The following is a 16,080-nucleotide window of genomic DNA, read 5'->3' on the forward strand; positions in this document are numbered from 1 at the left end:
AGTTTTTAATTTTAATTTCAAGTTCTTCTTATTAATTTCTAATATCAGCGATAAAAATTGCAAACAACGTGGAACTCAAGCGAGACTGGTAAATCATATTATGAGCACCGGTTAGTTATTTATTTTTATATGATTTATAAATAAATTAAAAATATTATTAATTACATAACATATGAAAAATATTTAAAATTGAGCGAAAAATAAATTTAATAAACAAAAGAAAATAAAATACATAACTATTTTTTATTTTTAACTTAATAAAAATTTTATTTTATTTTATGCTAAATTATCACACATTTGGCAATCATTATTAAGGAATGCGTTGTGCGGTTTGTATTTATGTTGTTTACTAAGAAACGAAATGGTAAACGAAACGAATAAGAATATTTTGTTATTGGTATGCTGTAAGTGCATAGCGAAGCTTGAAATGCAGTCGGTGTTTACTTGCTACTGCTACTGCAGTACAGCAATGATCAATTTCGGACGATGGATGTTGTTGATTTTGACCGTCCGCATACAGTGTGATCAGCTCTAATTTAATTTTTAAGCTTAAACTTTTGTATAATTTCAAAAAATAAATAAATAGAAGAACTTAATTAAATTTGTTGGATGGATGGATGGAAAAATAAAAACAACAACAATTTGATTGCACAAGCATTTCATTAGCAATTTATATGGCTTTTTATTATTTGGTATTTTAATAATAATTTTCTATATTTTGTCCTTCCTCATTACAGGGGGTCAGCTCTTTTAATTTCTTGTCAATAAACTTTTGTTTAGTAAAATTAACTAAACACATATTTTTCATGCACCCTGTCATATCACACATGATTTGTTGTTGCCATAAAAAATATTGCTGCTCAGGTGTCATATGTGCTGCCTAGTAGTTTAGGGATCACTTCAAAGTGGAATTGTTGTTGTCTCTGTATATAATTTTGCATTCCTAATTTAATATTTGGCAACCCTTATTTGCATAGAAAGGAATGCAGGTGCCGTTTGCTGTGTTACTAACAACACAGTATTAGTATGTTTACAATAGAGACAATGTGGGTAAATCGAAACGCGCATTTGTTGTTGCCCAACTTTAATGCAGTGGCTGACCACACCTACGAGCTTTTGTTGTTGCCCAACTTTTATTTCGCGACGTCACACACCTGGTTGCTTGCTGCCTTCTGAGCAATTATGGGCCCCTGGTAATTCAGTGCGCTGCACATATCATAAATTTTCGTCGTTTTCGCTGATTTTTTTTGTTTTGTGACAGGGCGACCCGCAGAAAAATATTTTTTTGTCCTAAAATTTTTTTTATTTTTTATATAATTATTAAAATTTATTAAATTTTATATAATTTTTTATTAATTAACAGAGTTTTCTTATTTCATTACAGGGGGACTCGCTGTAAAATATTTGTTTACCTTAAACTTTTTAGAATTTCTATATAAATTAACTACAATATTTTTCATACAATCACCTTGTCAAAGCGCACATAATTTGTTGTTGTCATAAAAAATATCGCTACTGCGGTGTCATGTATGTTGCCTATTGTTTATCAGTCAGCGATCAGCTCAAATTGTTGTTGTTGTTCACTGTGTAATTTTTTTAATAATTTAATTATATTTGGCAGCCCTCCCTTACATGGAAAGGAATGCAGGTCCCGTTTGCTATGTTAGTATGTTTACTATAGAGACAATGTGGGTAAACCGAAACGCGCATTTGTTGTTGCCCAACTTTAATGCAGTGGGTGACCACACCTACGAGCTTTTGTTGTTGCCCAATTTTTATTTCGCGACGTCCCACACCTGGTTGCTTGCTGCCTTCTGAGCAATTATGTTCGCCTGGTACATCACGGCGCAGCAAGCATATTAAATTTTCGTTGCTTTCATTTATTTTTTTTATTTCTTCACAGGGAGACACGCATACAATATATTTTATTATTAAATTCTTTATAATTTTTAGATAATTTAACTAAATAAATATGTTTCATACAATCACCCTGTCTTAGCATACGTAATTTGTTGTTGCCATAAATAATATCGCAGCTCATGTGTTATATGGGCTTTTATTTCGTGACGTCACACACCTGTTTGCTTGCTGCCTTCTGTGCGTTTATGTTCGCCTGGTGGATCAGCGACATTTCAGAAAACTGCGAAAAATGGATTTTTTGCGTTGTTGTTGGGAATGCGTGGGTACGTTTGCATGGGTGCTTTGTTCTGATATGAAGCCATTGTATTGTTTAACCCTTGAAGGATTTTTTGCTATAATTTTCATTATTTTTTACTTACGTGATTCAGATAGCAGATTGGAAAAATAACAACAACAACACTATTTTAAAATCATATATTTAATTTATTTCGGTTTATAAATTTATCAGTAACAATGATGGCAATGATAAAAATCTCTTGAAATCTCATATGAATTGAATAAAATTTTAAATTATTTTTTATTTATTTTTTTATTACATATTAAATTAGAAGTGATATTGATAGAAATCAAAAAGCATGGAGCAGCAGTTTAGAACTGTAGTAATCACACTGAATTTTGACTTATTGGAAAATGTGGGAACTTCTTAACTTTCATATAATCTTTGAGAAGAACGCTTCAAATGGGCAGTCTTGGCTTCCAGATTGTTGAATATTAAAGTTTTACCTGTATTTTGAAGAGAGAAATTGGAAACTGATTTTCTTAACTAAGTAGCTTGGAAGGTGTTAGATTGGTCTGATATATTTACCATCTTCGAAGGGAAAGTCTGACCGTTTAGCAATCGTCCTCCGTCCTTGTTCTCTGTCTGTCATAGATTAAATACGAAAACCAATCACTTAATTCAATTGGTCGGTCGGAGAGGTACAGACCGTGGAGATATGCACCAAACAGACATCCTCATCGAATGTTTCGAATAGAAGCAATTCAAGTATGCAACATTCAATAGAGTTCAACTGATCTATTGCCGTAGTGGTTTATCTGCAAAAAAAAAAAATTACCGATCAATATTCATTCTATTTTATACATATAAATCTGTGTGTGATTTATTGATAGCACTATACAATATTATTGAATACAGTTTGTGGGCGTAGTAATGATTTCAGTAATGAATCCAGTAAACCAAGGAAATATGCACCAATATAAATCTCAATTTTCGCAGAGTTGGCAGATAGACTTTCAGTATTATATAACCTCATCTATATATCTGGATTATTTTATGAACAACACTATTATACCCTGTTCAACATGTTGCACGAGTACAAAAATCTGATATTATTTACTCATAGTCAGACTCTCTTCCTTTTGAGCCTTCATTTAAGCATGTAGTCTTTCATTTTCCCTTTCTCCACTCTCTGCTCGCCGCTACAAGTGAAATCAAAAGTTGAAAAGTTTGTTGCTTTGACTTTTTCTTGCTCTTCTCGGAACATATACAGTGTCTGACTGCCGGTCTTCCTTCTTTGGAGAATACATAAATGTCTGACTTTTACTGACCACACCGAGTTGTGTGATTCTTTTTTTGCGCTCGGCTGCTGCCGTCGACGTTGTCGTTATTATAGTTGTTCAACTGGCCCTCAGACAGACATTATTGTAATTGATTTTTCTGGTGTAAAAATTTAATCATCGCACAAACAAAGATGGGTATGTGGGTATGGCTGAACGAATATGTGGAATATTTGAGTATGTCTCGGAAGATGTATTGGAAGATGCTTGAATACATAGACAGTTGAGTTTGTAAATAGTAAACTAGTAGAAGACTTGATAAATTTGTATTCTTGCAGTAAATATAAACTCATTAATAATGAGAAGTGGGCCTGCTTGTTAATAAACGGGAGATTTCTTTAAAACGTTGCCTACATTTAGGAGCAATATACATATGGATTTTCAGTGAAATAACATTTTCAACTTTCGAAACATAACTTACAATCACCGTTCAGCTTAGCAATCACATATAAATCCAATATTTAATATGCACCCTTCGCTAGAAGCGCGATTATGCAACAAACTTTCGGTCAAAGAACCTCAGCTGTACTTATTTACCGCAATAATGCGCGTCAATTAAGACTCGCTTGCGATTGTGTGTGTGTGATAATTGTGGAAAACTTTGCCAACTTGTGGCTTATTTCGCATGCACACATTTGTGGCACTTAAGTGCACACACAACTTCAAAGCTTAGAGATTCTACACAGCTACTCATATCTACATGTGTGTACAGAGTTCAAGCATACTCCCCTTAGTTTAGCTCATTTGTTGCAAGCAATTACGTTAATTGCAAAAATGTCAAAGTTCGGCGAAAAGTCGAAATTGTTGTTGTCAACGAAGTCAACGTCTTTGTAATTATATAATTTCGCTGCACCTTAGTATGCTATATTATATAATAGACATATATGTATAAAAGTATATACATATATATATTTGATAGTATATATACAGTTATATGTATAACTGTAATCATGGCACCAGCAAATATAGCATTTCATACGCCCACAGTTAGTCGAAAAGCTTAGAAATTACACATAATTGCTCGACCCGGCAACGAGATTGAATTGAAAGTATAACTTTTGGCTGACATTAATTAACGATTCCGTCTTTCGAGTTGCGGAAATATGTTGAGAAAGGCGGAAACGTGTGTCTGGTTGTGTATGTTTCATGGTGTTTGTGTGTATGTTTCTGGCTTAGTGGTCTAACAAATGTCAACTGCGATTTGATTAATTGTTGAGTGTAAAGTTTTGGACAGAAAGTTGTGAAAAAGTCGGAAAAATGTGATGACTGATTTATGCTGTGTAAGAATACTTGCTCTATTAAGTAGGGAAATTTTTCTTAATAAATTCTTAACTTTAGCATTTTTTTATATTTTTAAAAGAAACGTTAGGTTGGTATGTCTGCGTTCATAGGTTCAGTTTTAGATTCGTGGCTTCTAATTAAATTTGCGCCAAAATGTAGGCAATGTTTTCGAAACAAATCAGGAAATTATGTTTATAGCCAAAATTTTAAAAATGTTTGCCTACAGTAAGGCGCTTATGCAGTAAATTTAAAGTATTTAGCTGAAATTAAGATAAAATATGATATAAATATGTAGAAAAACTATAACATTAAAAATAGTGAAATGGCTTATAATTACATATCATTATGAAGTCTTTAAAATTTAAGATAAAAAAATATGTGTATTTGCTCTAAGGGACATCGTAATATATTTAGATATCTTTTAATTTCGTGTCTGATGTGAACCGCTCCAAAAACTATGCAATGTTTTTCTATATACGAATTATAATTTGATAAACGTTGCCTACATTTAGGAGTATATATAAAAAGATTTCTTATTGTGGAATCGGAAGATCTAGGATGTTTGGACCATTTTTGGTTGCGTCTAATCTTGCTGAGATATAATGGGTGTTCTAACCATACTATGATTTTCTCTGAGCTAATCTACAACTCTTTAAAGGGCTATACCAGTGTAACCTAAGAAAGATTTGGCGATTTTTGTGATTTTTTTAAAGAAAGTACTCGATCGAATGTTTCGAGGTTTTTTGGACATAATAAGACATATTTTCAGCTATATTTTAACATTTAGTTTTTACAAAGATATTGAAAAATGACGGAGTTATATGCTATATTGGGAGGTGCCAAAAAAAACATGATTCCGGCCGAATAAGTTGCTGAAACAAAAAAATTCAAAATGATTATTAAAGTTAAATATATTTCCTATACAATGACTTACGATTTTTGAAAAATATTGACATAATGGCGTAGTTTTGAAAAAGAAATTCGTTTTTTAGGAAAAAAAATGGTCTTTTTTTAAATGCCAAATTGACAAATTTCAACCAATCAAAAAGATCGTAGGTCATTGTATAGTAAACATATTCAAAAATACTCAGTTTAAATCTGATCGATCGGTCAATGTATCGTTGAGTTATGGTGTCAGCATTTTGAGAAATGTCATTTCGAGAAAAACGCGTTTAAGGTTTAGCTTATAGCAGCTTATACCAGCAAGCGGTGGCTCTTTAGAACGCTACCATTCAAAAACTGTTCAAAATACGATCTTACCGTTTTCACAGCATATTTTTGAAAGTATAAACTACCCAATAAAACAAAAAATGAAAAAAATCGATTTTCTGATAATGTCACAATGGTATAGCCCCTTAAGCTTCTATAAATTTAGGCTAAGAGCAAGATTTTTCAATCGTGAGACTCGTAATACGTGAGCTCAATACCGAAGGGTTCCGATGTTTCAAATAATATATAATTTATTTCCCTACAGCTTGAAAACTCCAAACTCTTCTGAATCTGAAATTTCTGAAAATTACGGTTGAGACATACACTCCTCACCAGCATATATACTGTATGTACAATAAGCTTCCGCTTTAAAATACCTTCTACTACCTGTTAAATATTGAACACTATGCACTTTCACTAAGCAGTCGTGCATAACAGAAGCACACCCAGCCGACACTAAACACAACCGATAAAAGTTCTCTCACAGCACACTTCCCCCTTCGTCGTCTCATGCAATTGTCTGGTATTCACGGCATTTCTTAATCGTCTCTTATGCCATTTATATACGTCTAATCCTTCGTTTCCCAAGCGCTCCAAGCATTTTTCGCATTCTCATCATCATCCACACATTTCTCTACCACCCACACAATTTATTTAAACATATTTCAACTGAAATAAAAACTATTTTCTCCTATTTTATTTCCATTTTTTCCTCTTTGCAGTGCTGCGCGACGAATTCCGTCTGGAGCCGCAGAATACACGCATTGCACAGGGTGACACAGCGCTGCTGGAATGTGCCGCACCACGTGGCATCCCCGAGCCGACGGTGTCATGGAAGAAAGGTGGCCAGAAATTGGATTTGGACAGCACGAAGCGTATACGCATTGTCGACGGTGGCAATTTAGCCATACAGGATGCACGTCAAAGTGACGAGGGTCAATATCAATGCATTGCCAAGAATCCTGTGGGTGTACGGGAATCCACGTTGGCGACGCTCAAGGTGCATGGTGAGTATGGACGATTAATGGAAAGCGTAATATTTGCTTTTCTATTTCATGTGTGTGTGTGTGTGGCAAGCATGCCAAACATCTTATGTGTTTACGTGCTCGTAAGCCAGTGTCAGTCCGTCGTTTGGTGTTGGCACCGTTTTGCAGGCAATTTGCACAGCTGATTGGCAGCGAAATTGACTTGGCAACTGACAACTGGCAGCTACAACGAGTCACTTGGCTGACCAATGTGCCACACACACTCACAATTGCACACATACATAAGAGTACATACTCATGTGTGGGCCACCAACACGGTTTTCATGATTAAATCGTAAATTTCGGTTGCATTTGATCCAGTTTCGTAGGCGTTTGCTTTTCCCATTTTTTTCTTTCTGCTGTCCTAATTCATATTTATGACCACTTCAATTTATTTACTACCTTGTTATTGTTGTTGTTGTATTTGTTGTATTTTATTATCGTTACAGTGAAACCATTTATCATACGTGGCCCACATGATCAAACAGTATTGGAGGGCTCATCGGTGACATTTCCATGTCGTGTTGGCGGTGATCCAATGCCAGATGTTTTATGGTTGCGCACAGCATCCGGCGGAAATATGCCATTGGGTAAGTGGAATTATGATGCTGTGTGATGCACGTGTGCTTTCCTCTTTTTAGATGGTGAGCATATTTTTTATGAGTTAAAGTCGGACTGTTGAATTGTGGTAATTTCAGTGCCAATTTGGGTAAAATTTTATTTCGTTAGTTAACGGTGGACTTTGCTCTAAGAGTTTCTTCATATTTCTCTATCCTGCATAAGTACCTAGGAAGTATAGTATTGAGATACAAAATAATAGTTTCCCGATTACAAAAATACTAGTCCACTAGTCACTAGTTCAGTTTATTGCATCGACATGCTCGAGTACCGGTATCATCCCATCGCCTTTCGTAACAGAGATAGATCCAGGAAATTATCCATTTCGAGCATGTTGACTCAGGGCGAAGAAGTTCGATAGACAGCGAAATTTCTGAGTCCAAAAAGAATTAATCAAAACATGAATTTGAGAAACTTATCAGGTTTCGGAAGGTAGCCTGAAATGAATGAATCAGTGTATTTCAGGAAATATTTCTCAAAGTTTTTGCGCTGTATCTTAGGAACACTGTGATCTTAAGTCTAACAGTCATATTTAGCAAATTGTTATCAATTAATTAATTAAACGAGTAAGTCCTACTCACTAATTTATTGGTTCACACTTCGGATGAGAAGAGTATATCTGACACTGGTAAGCTTGACAAAACAATCAAACAGTTGAGTCGAAGTCAATATCCGTCAATCATTAGATCCCTTACGTATAATACGATAATCAATGGTGGACTTGGATGTCCATTCCCACAACAGTCGAGTTGGGTCATAACAGTCGGGACCGGAATTTATATCCATCCCTTACGGAACGGACTTATTTTAGCAAATTTTTATCACAAGACTTTAACATTATGGAAATTAATTATCCATGACTCCGAAACAGATATAAATATTGACGAATAAGTTTCTAGGCGGAAGAGTCTGTATTTCAGGCGAATATTTAAACATATTTTACACCTTCCATCAACAAATTCTATCTAAAGCAGTCTTCCATAAATCCTAATCTCAACCTATTCTTCTGTTTCTTCAAACAGACCGTGTCAGTGTGCTGGAAGATCGCAGCTTGCGTCTAGAACGCGTAACAATTGCAGATGAAGGCGAATACAGTTGTGAAGCTGATAATGTGGTCGGTGCGATCTCTGCAATGGGCACATTGACGGTTTTTGGTAAGTAGAGCTGACATAACTTATAACTTAACAATAAGTAGTTGCTAGCAAATATTTCCGTAAACCCACGCACACAATATCTATGCTAATTCAAATGTATTTACTATTCCTACAACCCGCCAATACCAATGTTGCACTATCGAAACCTCATATCCGAAACGTACAGCACCTCCCAAGTTCATACAGCGTCCACTAAGCAAGTCCATCGAACTGGGCGCCGACACTTCATTTGAGTGCCGCGCAAGTGGCAATCCGCGTCCCACACTCTTCTGGACCATTAAAAATAACCGCACAATCATATTTCCGGGCGCACCGCCATTGGATCGATTTCAGAGCATTAACACCGAGGAGGGTCATTCAATATTGACGCTGACGAATTTCCAACGCACCGACCGCGATTTGGTTGTGGTTTGCAATGCCATGAATGAGGTTGCAACAATAACGGCACGCGCACAGCTAACACTCGACTCGCAAGAGGACCGCCCACCGCCCATTATAATTGCCGGACCGGTTAATCAGACGCTACCCGTCAAATCATTAGCCACATTACAGTGTAAGGCTATTGGATTGCCGAATCCGACTATTTCCTGGTACCGCGACGGTATACCGGTGCATCCGAATGCTAAAGTGAACATCACAGCGGCAGGCGATTTGATAATTTCCGATTTGGACCGCAAAGAGGATCAGGGTTTGTACACATGTGTGGCGAGCAGTCGCACTGGCAAGTCCACGTGGAGCGGTTATCTGCGCATCGAAGTGCCCACCAATCCGAATATAAAATTCTATCGTGCACCCGAACAAACCAAATGTCCCAATGCACCCGGTCAGCCCACCATATTGAATGCATCCGCCAATGCGCTCACCATTGTCTGGCCGACAAGCGACAAGGCGGGCGCTTCACCACTGCTCGGCTACACGGTCGAGATGTATTCAACGAATAAAAGTAAGACGTGGATACCGATAGCGGCACGCTTGACTGAACCCATTTTCACGGTTGAAGGCCTCAGTGGCGGTGCGGCGTACATGTTTATTGTGCGCGCTGAGAATGCACACGGTTTCTCGCCGCCCAGTCCCATATCGGAGCCAATTACGGCGGGCAAATTACTCGGCGCCGGCGTTGGTGGTGGTGTCGGCGCAGGCGGTGCAGCCACTTCGGAGCTGCTGCTCAATGAAGCGGAAGCTGTGCTGCAGACCAACGACTTGGTCGAGCTACTCGAGGCCAATGCCACCGATTCGACAACGGTGCGTCTCGCTTGGGACATTGACAGCGGTCAGTACATTGAGGGCTTCTACATTTACGCGCGTGAACTACACTCGGCCGAATACAAAATGATGACCATATTGAATGCGGGTAGCGGTGCTTCGGCGTGTACGGTCAATGGACTGGAGAAGGCGAGCATGTATGAGTTTTTTCTTGTGCCATTTTTCAAGAGCATCGTAGGCAAACCGTCCAATGCGAAGCGTGTGCGCACCATGGAAGATGGTAAGTAGCAAAGTAGCAAGAGAAATGGAAAGTGGGTGTCTGTAGTAGTCAGTGAATTTTAACGATGTCCTTCGAATGTGGCAGTGTAGAATTTTTAAGTTTGTTTCGTTATATGTGTATATTGAAATATTCGTAAGGGACTGTCGACCACTTTAGGGTTTTATGTGCTTGATACTTGATTAGGTTCACATTCACATAGCAATACAATGGGCTCTATAAAAGTAGAGAACCATACACCTACACTTACAATGCTTGTCCTAAAAGCCACACATACACCAACACATTGTCAGGGATACAAAATGCTCCCAATTGTGTGCTGTGATTGTCTTTTTGGTCACAGCAGCTTTAGTTGAGTGATTTATGGCCCGAAATGACACCGCTCTGAACGGCAATTTTCATTTAAAATCGACGTGGCGGCCATTAACAATGGTTCGAGTGAGTGACCAAGTAGGAAAATATTGAAGGGTCTTAAGTAATTTTTTTTCGAGGAGGAGGTGGACAACTAGAAAGGGCTGAATAGTTGGAATGGATATAATAGAAGCATTAAAGTCGAACGGCGACTTAAAATTCCAAATATATAATAATACAGTAGACTCTGCTGAGCTAGGGAGGATAAAATTGGGTTCTTTAAATTGCAAAAAAAGATGGTCTGAAGCTTAGAATACTAAGCGATGTTTAGTGAGGCAAATCGTTAACGAATTCACTTTACATCAGTAGGTTATCCATAACCTGAATTAGTCTTAACCGACCATTCTCTATTTTAGGTAATATCTAATTTTGACACAAGTAGAACAGACAATATTTTCTTGACTGTAGAGCAAAAGCAACACACTGGAACTAAGACATTAAAAACGAGGCTAAGGGGAAAATGTTAAAGGTGTAAGAGTTCCTAATAATAAAATCTTTTCGACTTTAAATACTCACTGAGTGTTTTTTCGGTCAAATTTTGAAAGCAAGCAGAATACCAAGTAGATGAGGCAATACTGTGAATATTAGATACATTAATTGCGTCCGATGACTTAGAGAGCTTAAGAGTTCCGGAACAAACCCGGATTTTTATCCAATCACACACTAACAAATCAGCAGGGTCCTGAAGAATAATAAGGAAGATGATTTCTGATTTTACAACAACAATAACAGAGCTTTGAGTTTTGACCCTTGAAGTTACAAGCCCAATTATGAAATATGATTCCATAGACAGTGAAAATGAACAGACATATCTCAGTCAGAGTGGTAGGATATGTTTTTAATCGATTATATATCCAAGTAACGCAAATATATGTATCGAACTTATGTCTGAAGGTTTCATATAAGATAATATACGACTTCTCTACTATTATTACACTTATATTTATGAATTTTTTTCTGATTTTTTTATTATAATTTATCTTACAAAAATATATAATTATTTTCCTTTTTAAAGAAAAATTATTTAATAATTTTCCATTTATTTCCTGACATTTTTCCTACTGGGTCATTCACAACCAACACCTACACACAACATCACCATACGCTTTAGTACACTTTTGCTCCGCATTAGATTGCTGCCACTTAACATGGGTCACTGAGTGCCCAGACCAACTACACATGTACATAGACACCAATACACGTACACACTATTGAAGCGATTATATTGAAGCGTCAATTTCATTTACAGTGCCTGAGTCGCCGCCGCATGCCATGGAGGCCATACAATTCAATCGGACATCGGTGTTCCTCAAATGGCAGCCGCCCTATCCGAATAAGACACGTAATGGTGCGTATAAAATTTAAATAAATACAGAGAGCATAAGAGACATATGTATATACTGAGTAGTAAGGGAGACGGAAATCTCTATGAAAAAATGTGCTTCCTCAACTTGGTGAAAGGTTTAACTTGAAGTGATACCTGGAACCAGAGCATTGACAATTCTTAGACTACTTTCGAGTAGAAATGAGACTTCTGTGTTCTTTTGCTGTGCATATTTTTGCATTTTAACATTTTTTTAACTCTCATTTTTTTTCTCTTTCTCTTTTCCCCTCCACCTGTCTCATATTTTTCTCCCATTCACAGGCATTTTAACCAACTACAATGTGCTGGTGAAGGGTCTGGACGCACATAATACTACACGCATTTTCAAAAATATGACCATCGATGCCGGCTCACCGACACTGCTGTTGGCCAACCTCAGCACCGGTGTTACATATTACATTTCCGTTGCCGCAGCCACCAAAGTGGGTGTGGGCCCATTCAGCAAACCGGCTGTGCTGCGTATGGATCCACGCACACAATCGCTAGACACCGGTTACACGAGGTATGTATGCCGGGGCAGGGGTATGTTAAAAGTACCAGGAGACCCTGAACACATCAATACACACATACATTTGTATATATGTTTGAATGTGTTTGCCACACCGACTTCAGTTGACCAAAACAAGCGCCAATGGCATCAGACTATTTGCGTACAAAAATAATATTTTTGCTTTTATACTTGCTGTCGTTGGTTGTTGTTGCTATCGTGCGCCACAATTACGCTCGCACAGTGCTGTTATTTGTTGTTTAAATGGCCACCAACTAGCAGCCGACGATGTATGACTCCTCCGGCCGATGGGCCGTCGACAATCAACGCAATCACAACACGACAACAGTAACAGCAACAAAAACAATAACAACATAACCAAAGGCGACAAAACATCAACAGCACATACACAGCATACACAATAATAACAACAACAACAATAGACGAAGTACATGCAACAACCATAAATCGACAGCAATTTCACTTGTTTCCTGCACAAATTTGCTGCTGATTAAAGTGAAAATGTACTCGTTGTTGTTGTTGCTGCTGTTACATCTGCTCTTACTGCCAACTGTATTTGCTGTTGCTGTTGTTGCTGCCTGTTGGTTATTGCCAACATCGACTTATAACTCTCGCTTGTGTCTAACACACATTGTCGCTTGTTTTCATTCATCCTTTTCACTCGTCGACTCCATTAATTTCCATTTTCTCATTTTCCTCACATTATTTCCATGCGTTTCTCATCTCATCTATACTCTGTTGTGCTTTGCTTTTATAGGTATCCCATCAATCGCGACATTGCTGATGATTTCCTAACACAGACTTGGTTCATCATTTTACTCGGCTCCATTATAGCGTTAATTGTGTTTCTCTTCGGCGCTTTGGTGCTCTTCAAACGTTATCAATTCATTAAGCAAACATCGTTGGGCAGTTTACATGGTGAGTAGTATATGTACTTTCTCTGATGCTACATATTCATATATTGGATTTTTGATTAATTTACGGTGTGATTAGGCATTAATGTGTGGTTTAGCATAAATTACATTCAAATTATTGCTTAATATAACAATAGTTTTCTCGTAATTATTTACAAAATTTTTGCATTTCATCGTCTCATGGATATAGGAAATGTTTTCTCTGGATATGATTGACGTAATTAAGAAGCTTTTTTCTTTTTAGTTGGTAGTCTTCTGAACTATTTTGACCGAGTCAAAGTATTGTGTCAACCATTTTAATAGAGTTCTCCTTCTCCCTAGAATACATCTGAACTCTATTAGTACATTAAATAACCTACAAAAGAACCAGCAAAACTGAGAAAATGACGATTTAGTATTCGACGATGTCGTCTTCTTTTAGCTCGATGAACATTATCCAACTACTGTAACTCGCTTGAAAAAAACATATTTCCGTAGGACTACAAAGTACCCTTCCGTGGTTGTAAAAACCTCCTCGTATGACGTAAGTTTTCTGTATGGCGGGTGAATTATAGAACTTCGGAATTATAAAGAAGTTTCACGGATTCAATTTTGGGGGCGTTTTCTCTGTAATTCGCATCAATTGATATTGATCATACCTTGTGAATCCCAGAAATCGGTGGTTACGAGCTTTTTGGCTGATAGGACAGTTATCACCATCTTAAGTTTGTCGACTGAGTTCGACAGGTTAGACGTTTCTTTACCTTATGGCGTGTACCAGTCGATTTTTGTCTCGTCGACGACGATAAAACACTGCAGAAACCTTTCGGGATGCACTTCAACAGTTAAATAGTGCTATGAAGTAATGTCATGGTTTCGCTGTGTCTGGCACCGATTTCGCCATCAGCTGTATCATATTCAAGAGCATGATGTGACCTATGCCCTTTTTTAGATCCCTACTGGCACTATTTTAATCTGTCAATACGAAATTGTGATTGTGTGACGTTATCCTCGGAGAAAGTCGTTTTTGGGGTCATCAGCATGGCTCATCAAAAGCCCACGATCGACTACGCAGGAACTTGTTAATATAAATTTTTGAAGGAGAAGGGTCACTGTATAACGTAATGAATACTGTCGACCGAAGGAACACTGTCAAATATTGGCTCGAACGACTGACAATGAAACAAGTCTGTGGATTTCGTGGTTCTACAGACTAAGATGAAAGATGGTCTAATAATGAGAAAGCAGAACAATACCTAACTTTGAATAGGGCAATAGAGACCGCGATTTGATTGATACTGTATAAATAACAAACTTTGATAATATAATATTATAAAGCAACATATTATCGTATATCAAAACAGGAGTTCTTATTTTTTAACTTCTCCATTCTTTACATAACGACATAAAAGATTTAATATCATAAACCTCCCTTCCTAACGAGCTTAATTAATTATTATAAATATTTATTAGCAGCGGTAAGCAGTTTTATCGATATAATCAAGCATTTCATCAAATTTCCTACCAACTTCCTGTCTACCTGTGAGTGAGACTGTTGCACGAAGCTTTGTGTCTACAAAAACAAAGACTACTAATACACAGATTAGTCACTGCTTGAGAACATAAACGCCGAATAGGCCCCAAAAAATAAAACAAAAGCCCATAAATTATTTACGCGCAGCAACTAAACAAAGGCCTAACAATGCTTAACGAAGCCGATTAGCGATATCCTGAGCTGGTAGTCAAGATTGCCAAGTGTTTAACAAGTGTGTGGCAACACAAAGGTAAAGCAAATCGCTGCAGATACATAAATTTGCAAAATGCAAAAGCAAAGCCATGAAAAACAGGAAAAAATAATCAGTAAACCAAAGCGCAATGAGAAATGAGGGAGCGGCACGTGAAAATCTCATTAATTATGAGCACAATAAAAGCGAACTTAGAAAAAAAAACGAAGTATAAATGCAAATAAAATTATAATAAAGCAAACAAAAGGTCTAAATAAAATATAGCTTAGCAAATTAGGCGACTTGATTAAGAGCTGCACGTTACCAGCGAAAGGATACAATAACTGTCATTCACTTAACTACACACACACAAATAACACGCTGATGAGGCGTGATTGGGGGGAGTGAGTAAATGAGTGCAGCAGAGTTGTTGTTGATTTTTTGCATTTTATGCGACTCCTACTCGAATAAAATAAAATTAGCGAAAGAAAAAGGTTTAGAACACGCAAAAAATAGATATTTTAGAAACAGCCCCCAACCAATTTCCCTGATTAAATGAAGCAATGTGTAGGCATTTGCTATAAACGCTATATCCGCGTTGTTGGTATTTGAACACCTTTAAGGCTCTCTAAGAAAGACTAAAGCCCACCGTCAACGAACTGATTGGACCTTATCAGTGTGGCTTTAGACCTGGAAAATCCACAATGGACCAGATATTCACCATGCGCCAAATCTTGGAAAAGACCCGAGAGAGAAGAATCGATACTCACCATCTTTTTATCGATTTTAAAGCTGCCTTCGATAGCACGAAAAGGAGCTGCCTTTATGCCGCGATGTCTGAATTTGGTATCCCTGCAAAACTAATACGGCTATGTAAGCTGACGTTGAGCAACACCAAAAGCTCCGTCAGGATCGG

The 16,080-nt window shown here is 37.3% G+C and overlaps 1 protein-coding gene and 1 long non-coding RNA gene across 3 annotated transcripts in view; one reads left to right on the top strand and one right to left on the bottom strand.

The window, feature by feature from the left end:
• The window catches only part of LOC105210900 (roundabout homolog 2), a 143,197-nt gene that overhangs the window by 118,258 nt on the left and 8,859 nt on the right, over nt 1-16,080 (top strand). Inside the window, exons 4-10 of the mRNA XM_054227152.1 lie at nt 6,690-6,974; nt 7,442-7,582; nt 8,633-8,764; nt 8,931-10,247; nt 11,905-12,003; nt 12,301-12,541; nt 13,305-13,465. Of these exons, the coding sequence (XP_054083127.1) occupies nt 6,690-6,974; nt 7,442-7,582; nt 8,633-8,764; nt 8,931-10,247; nt 11,905-12,003; nt 12,301-12,541; nt 13,305-13,465 (2,376 nt within the window). The remainder of the gene's footprint in view (nt 1-6,689; nt 6,975-7,441; nt 7,583-8,632; nt 8,765-8,930; nt 10,248-11,904; nt 12,004-12,300; nt 12,542-13,304; nt 13,466-16,080) is intronic.
• Nucleotides 2,410-16,080, bottom strand: part of LOC128920244 (uncharacterized) — a 60,904-nt gene continuing 47,233 nt past the window's right edge. The window contains exons 3-4 of one of the 2 annotated variants that reach the window (XR_008470352.1): nt 2,726-2,955; nt 2,410-2,643 (exon numbers count right to left, since the gene is read on the bottom strand). This is a non-coding gene — a long non-coding RNA (uncharacterized LOC128920244). Of the gene's footprint in view, nt 2,671-2,725; nt 2,956-16,080 lie in introns of both variants that reach the window. The other variant, XR_008470353.1, reaches the window with a different exon arrangement.

This window comes from Zeugodacus cucurbitae, chromosome 3 (genome assembly GCF_028554725.1).
Source record: "Zeugodacus cucurbitae isolate PBARC_wt_2022May chromosome 3, idZeuCucr1.2, whole genome shotgun sequence".
Lineage (NCBI taxonomy): Eukaryota > Metazoa > Arthropoda > Insecta > Diptera > Tephritidae > Zeugodacus > Zeugodacus cucurbitae.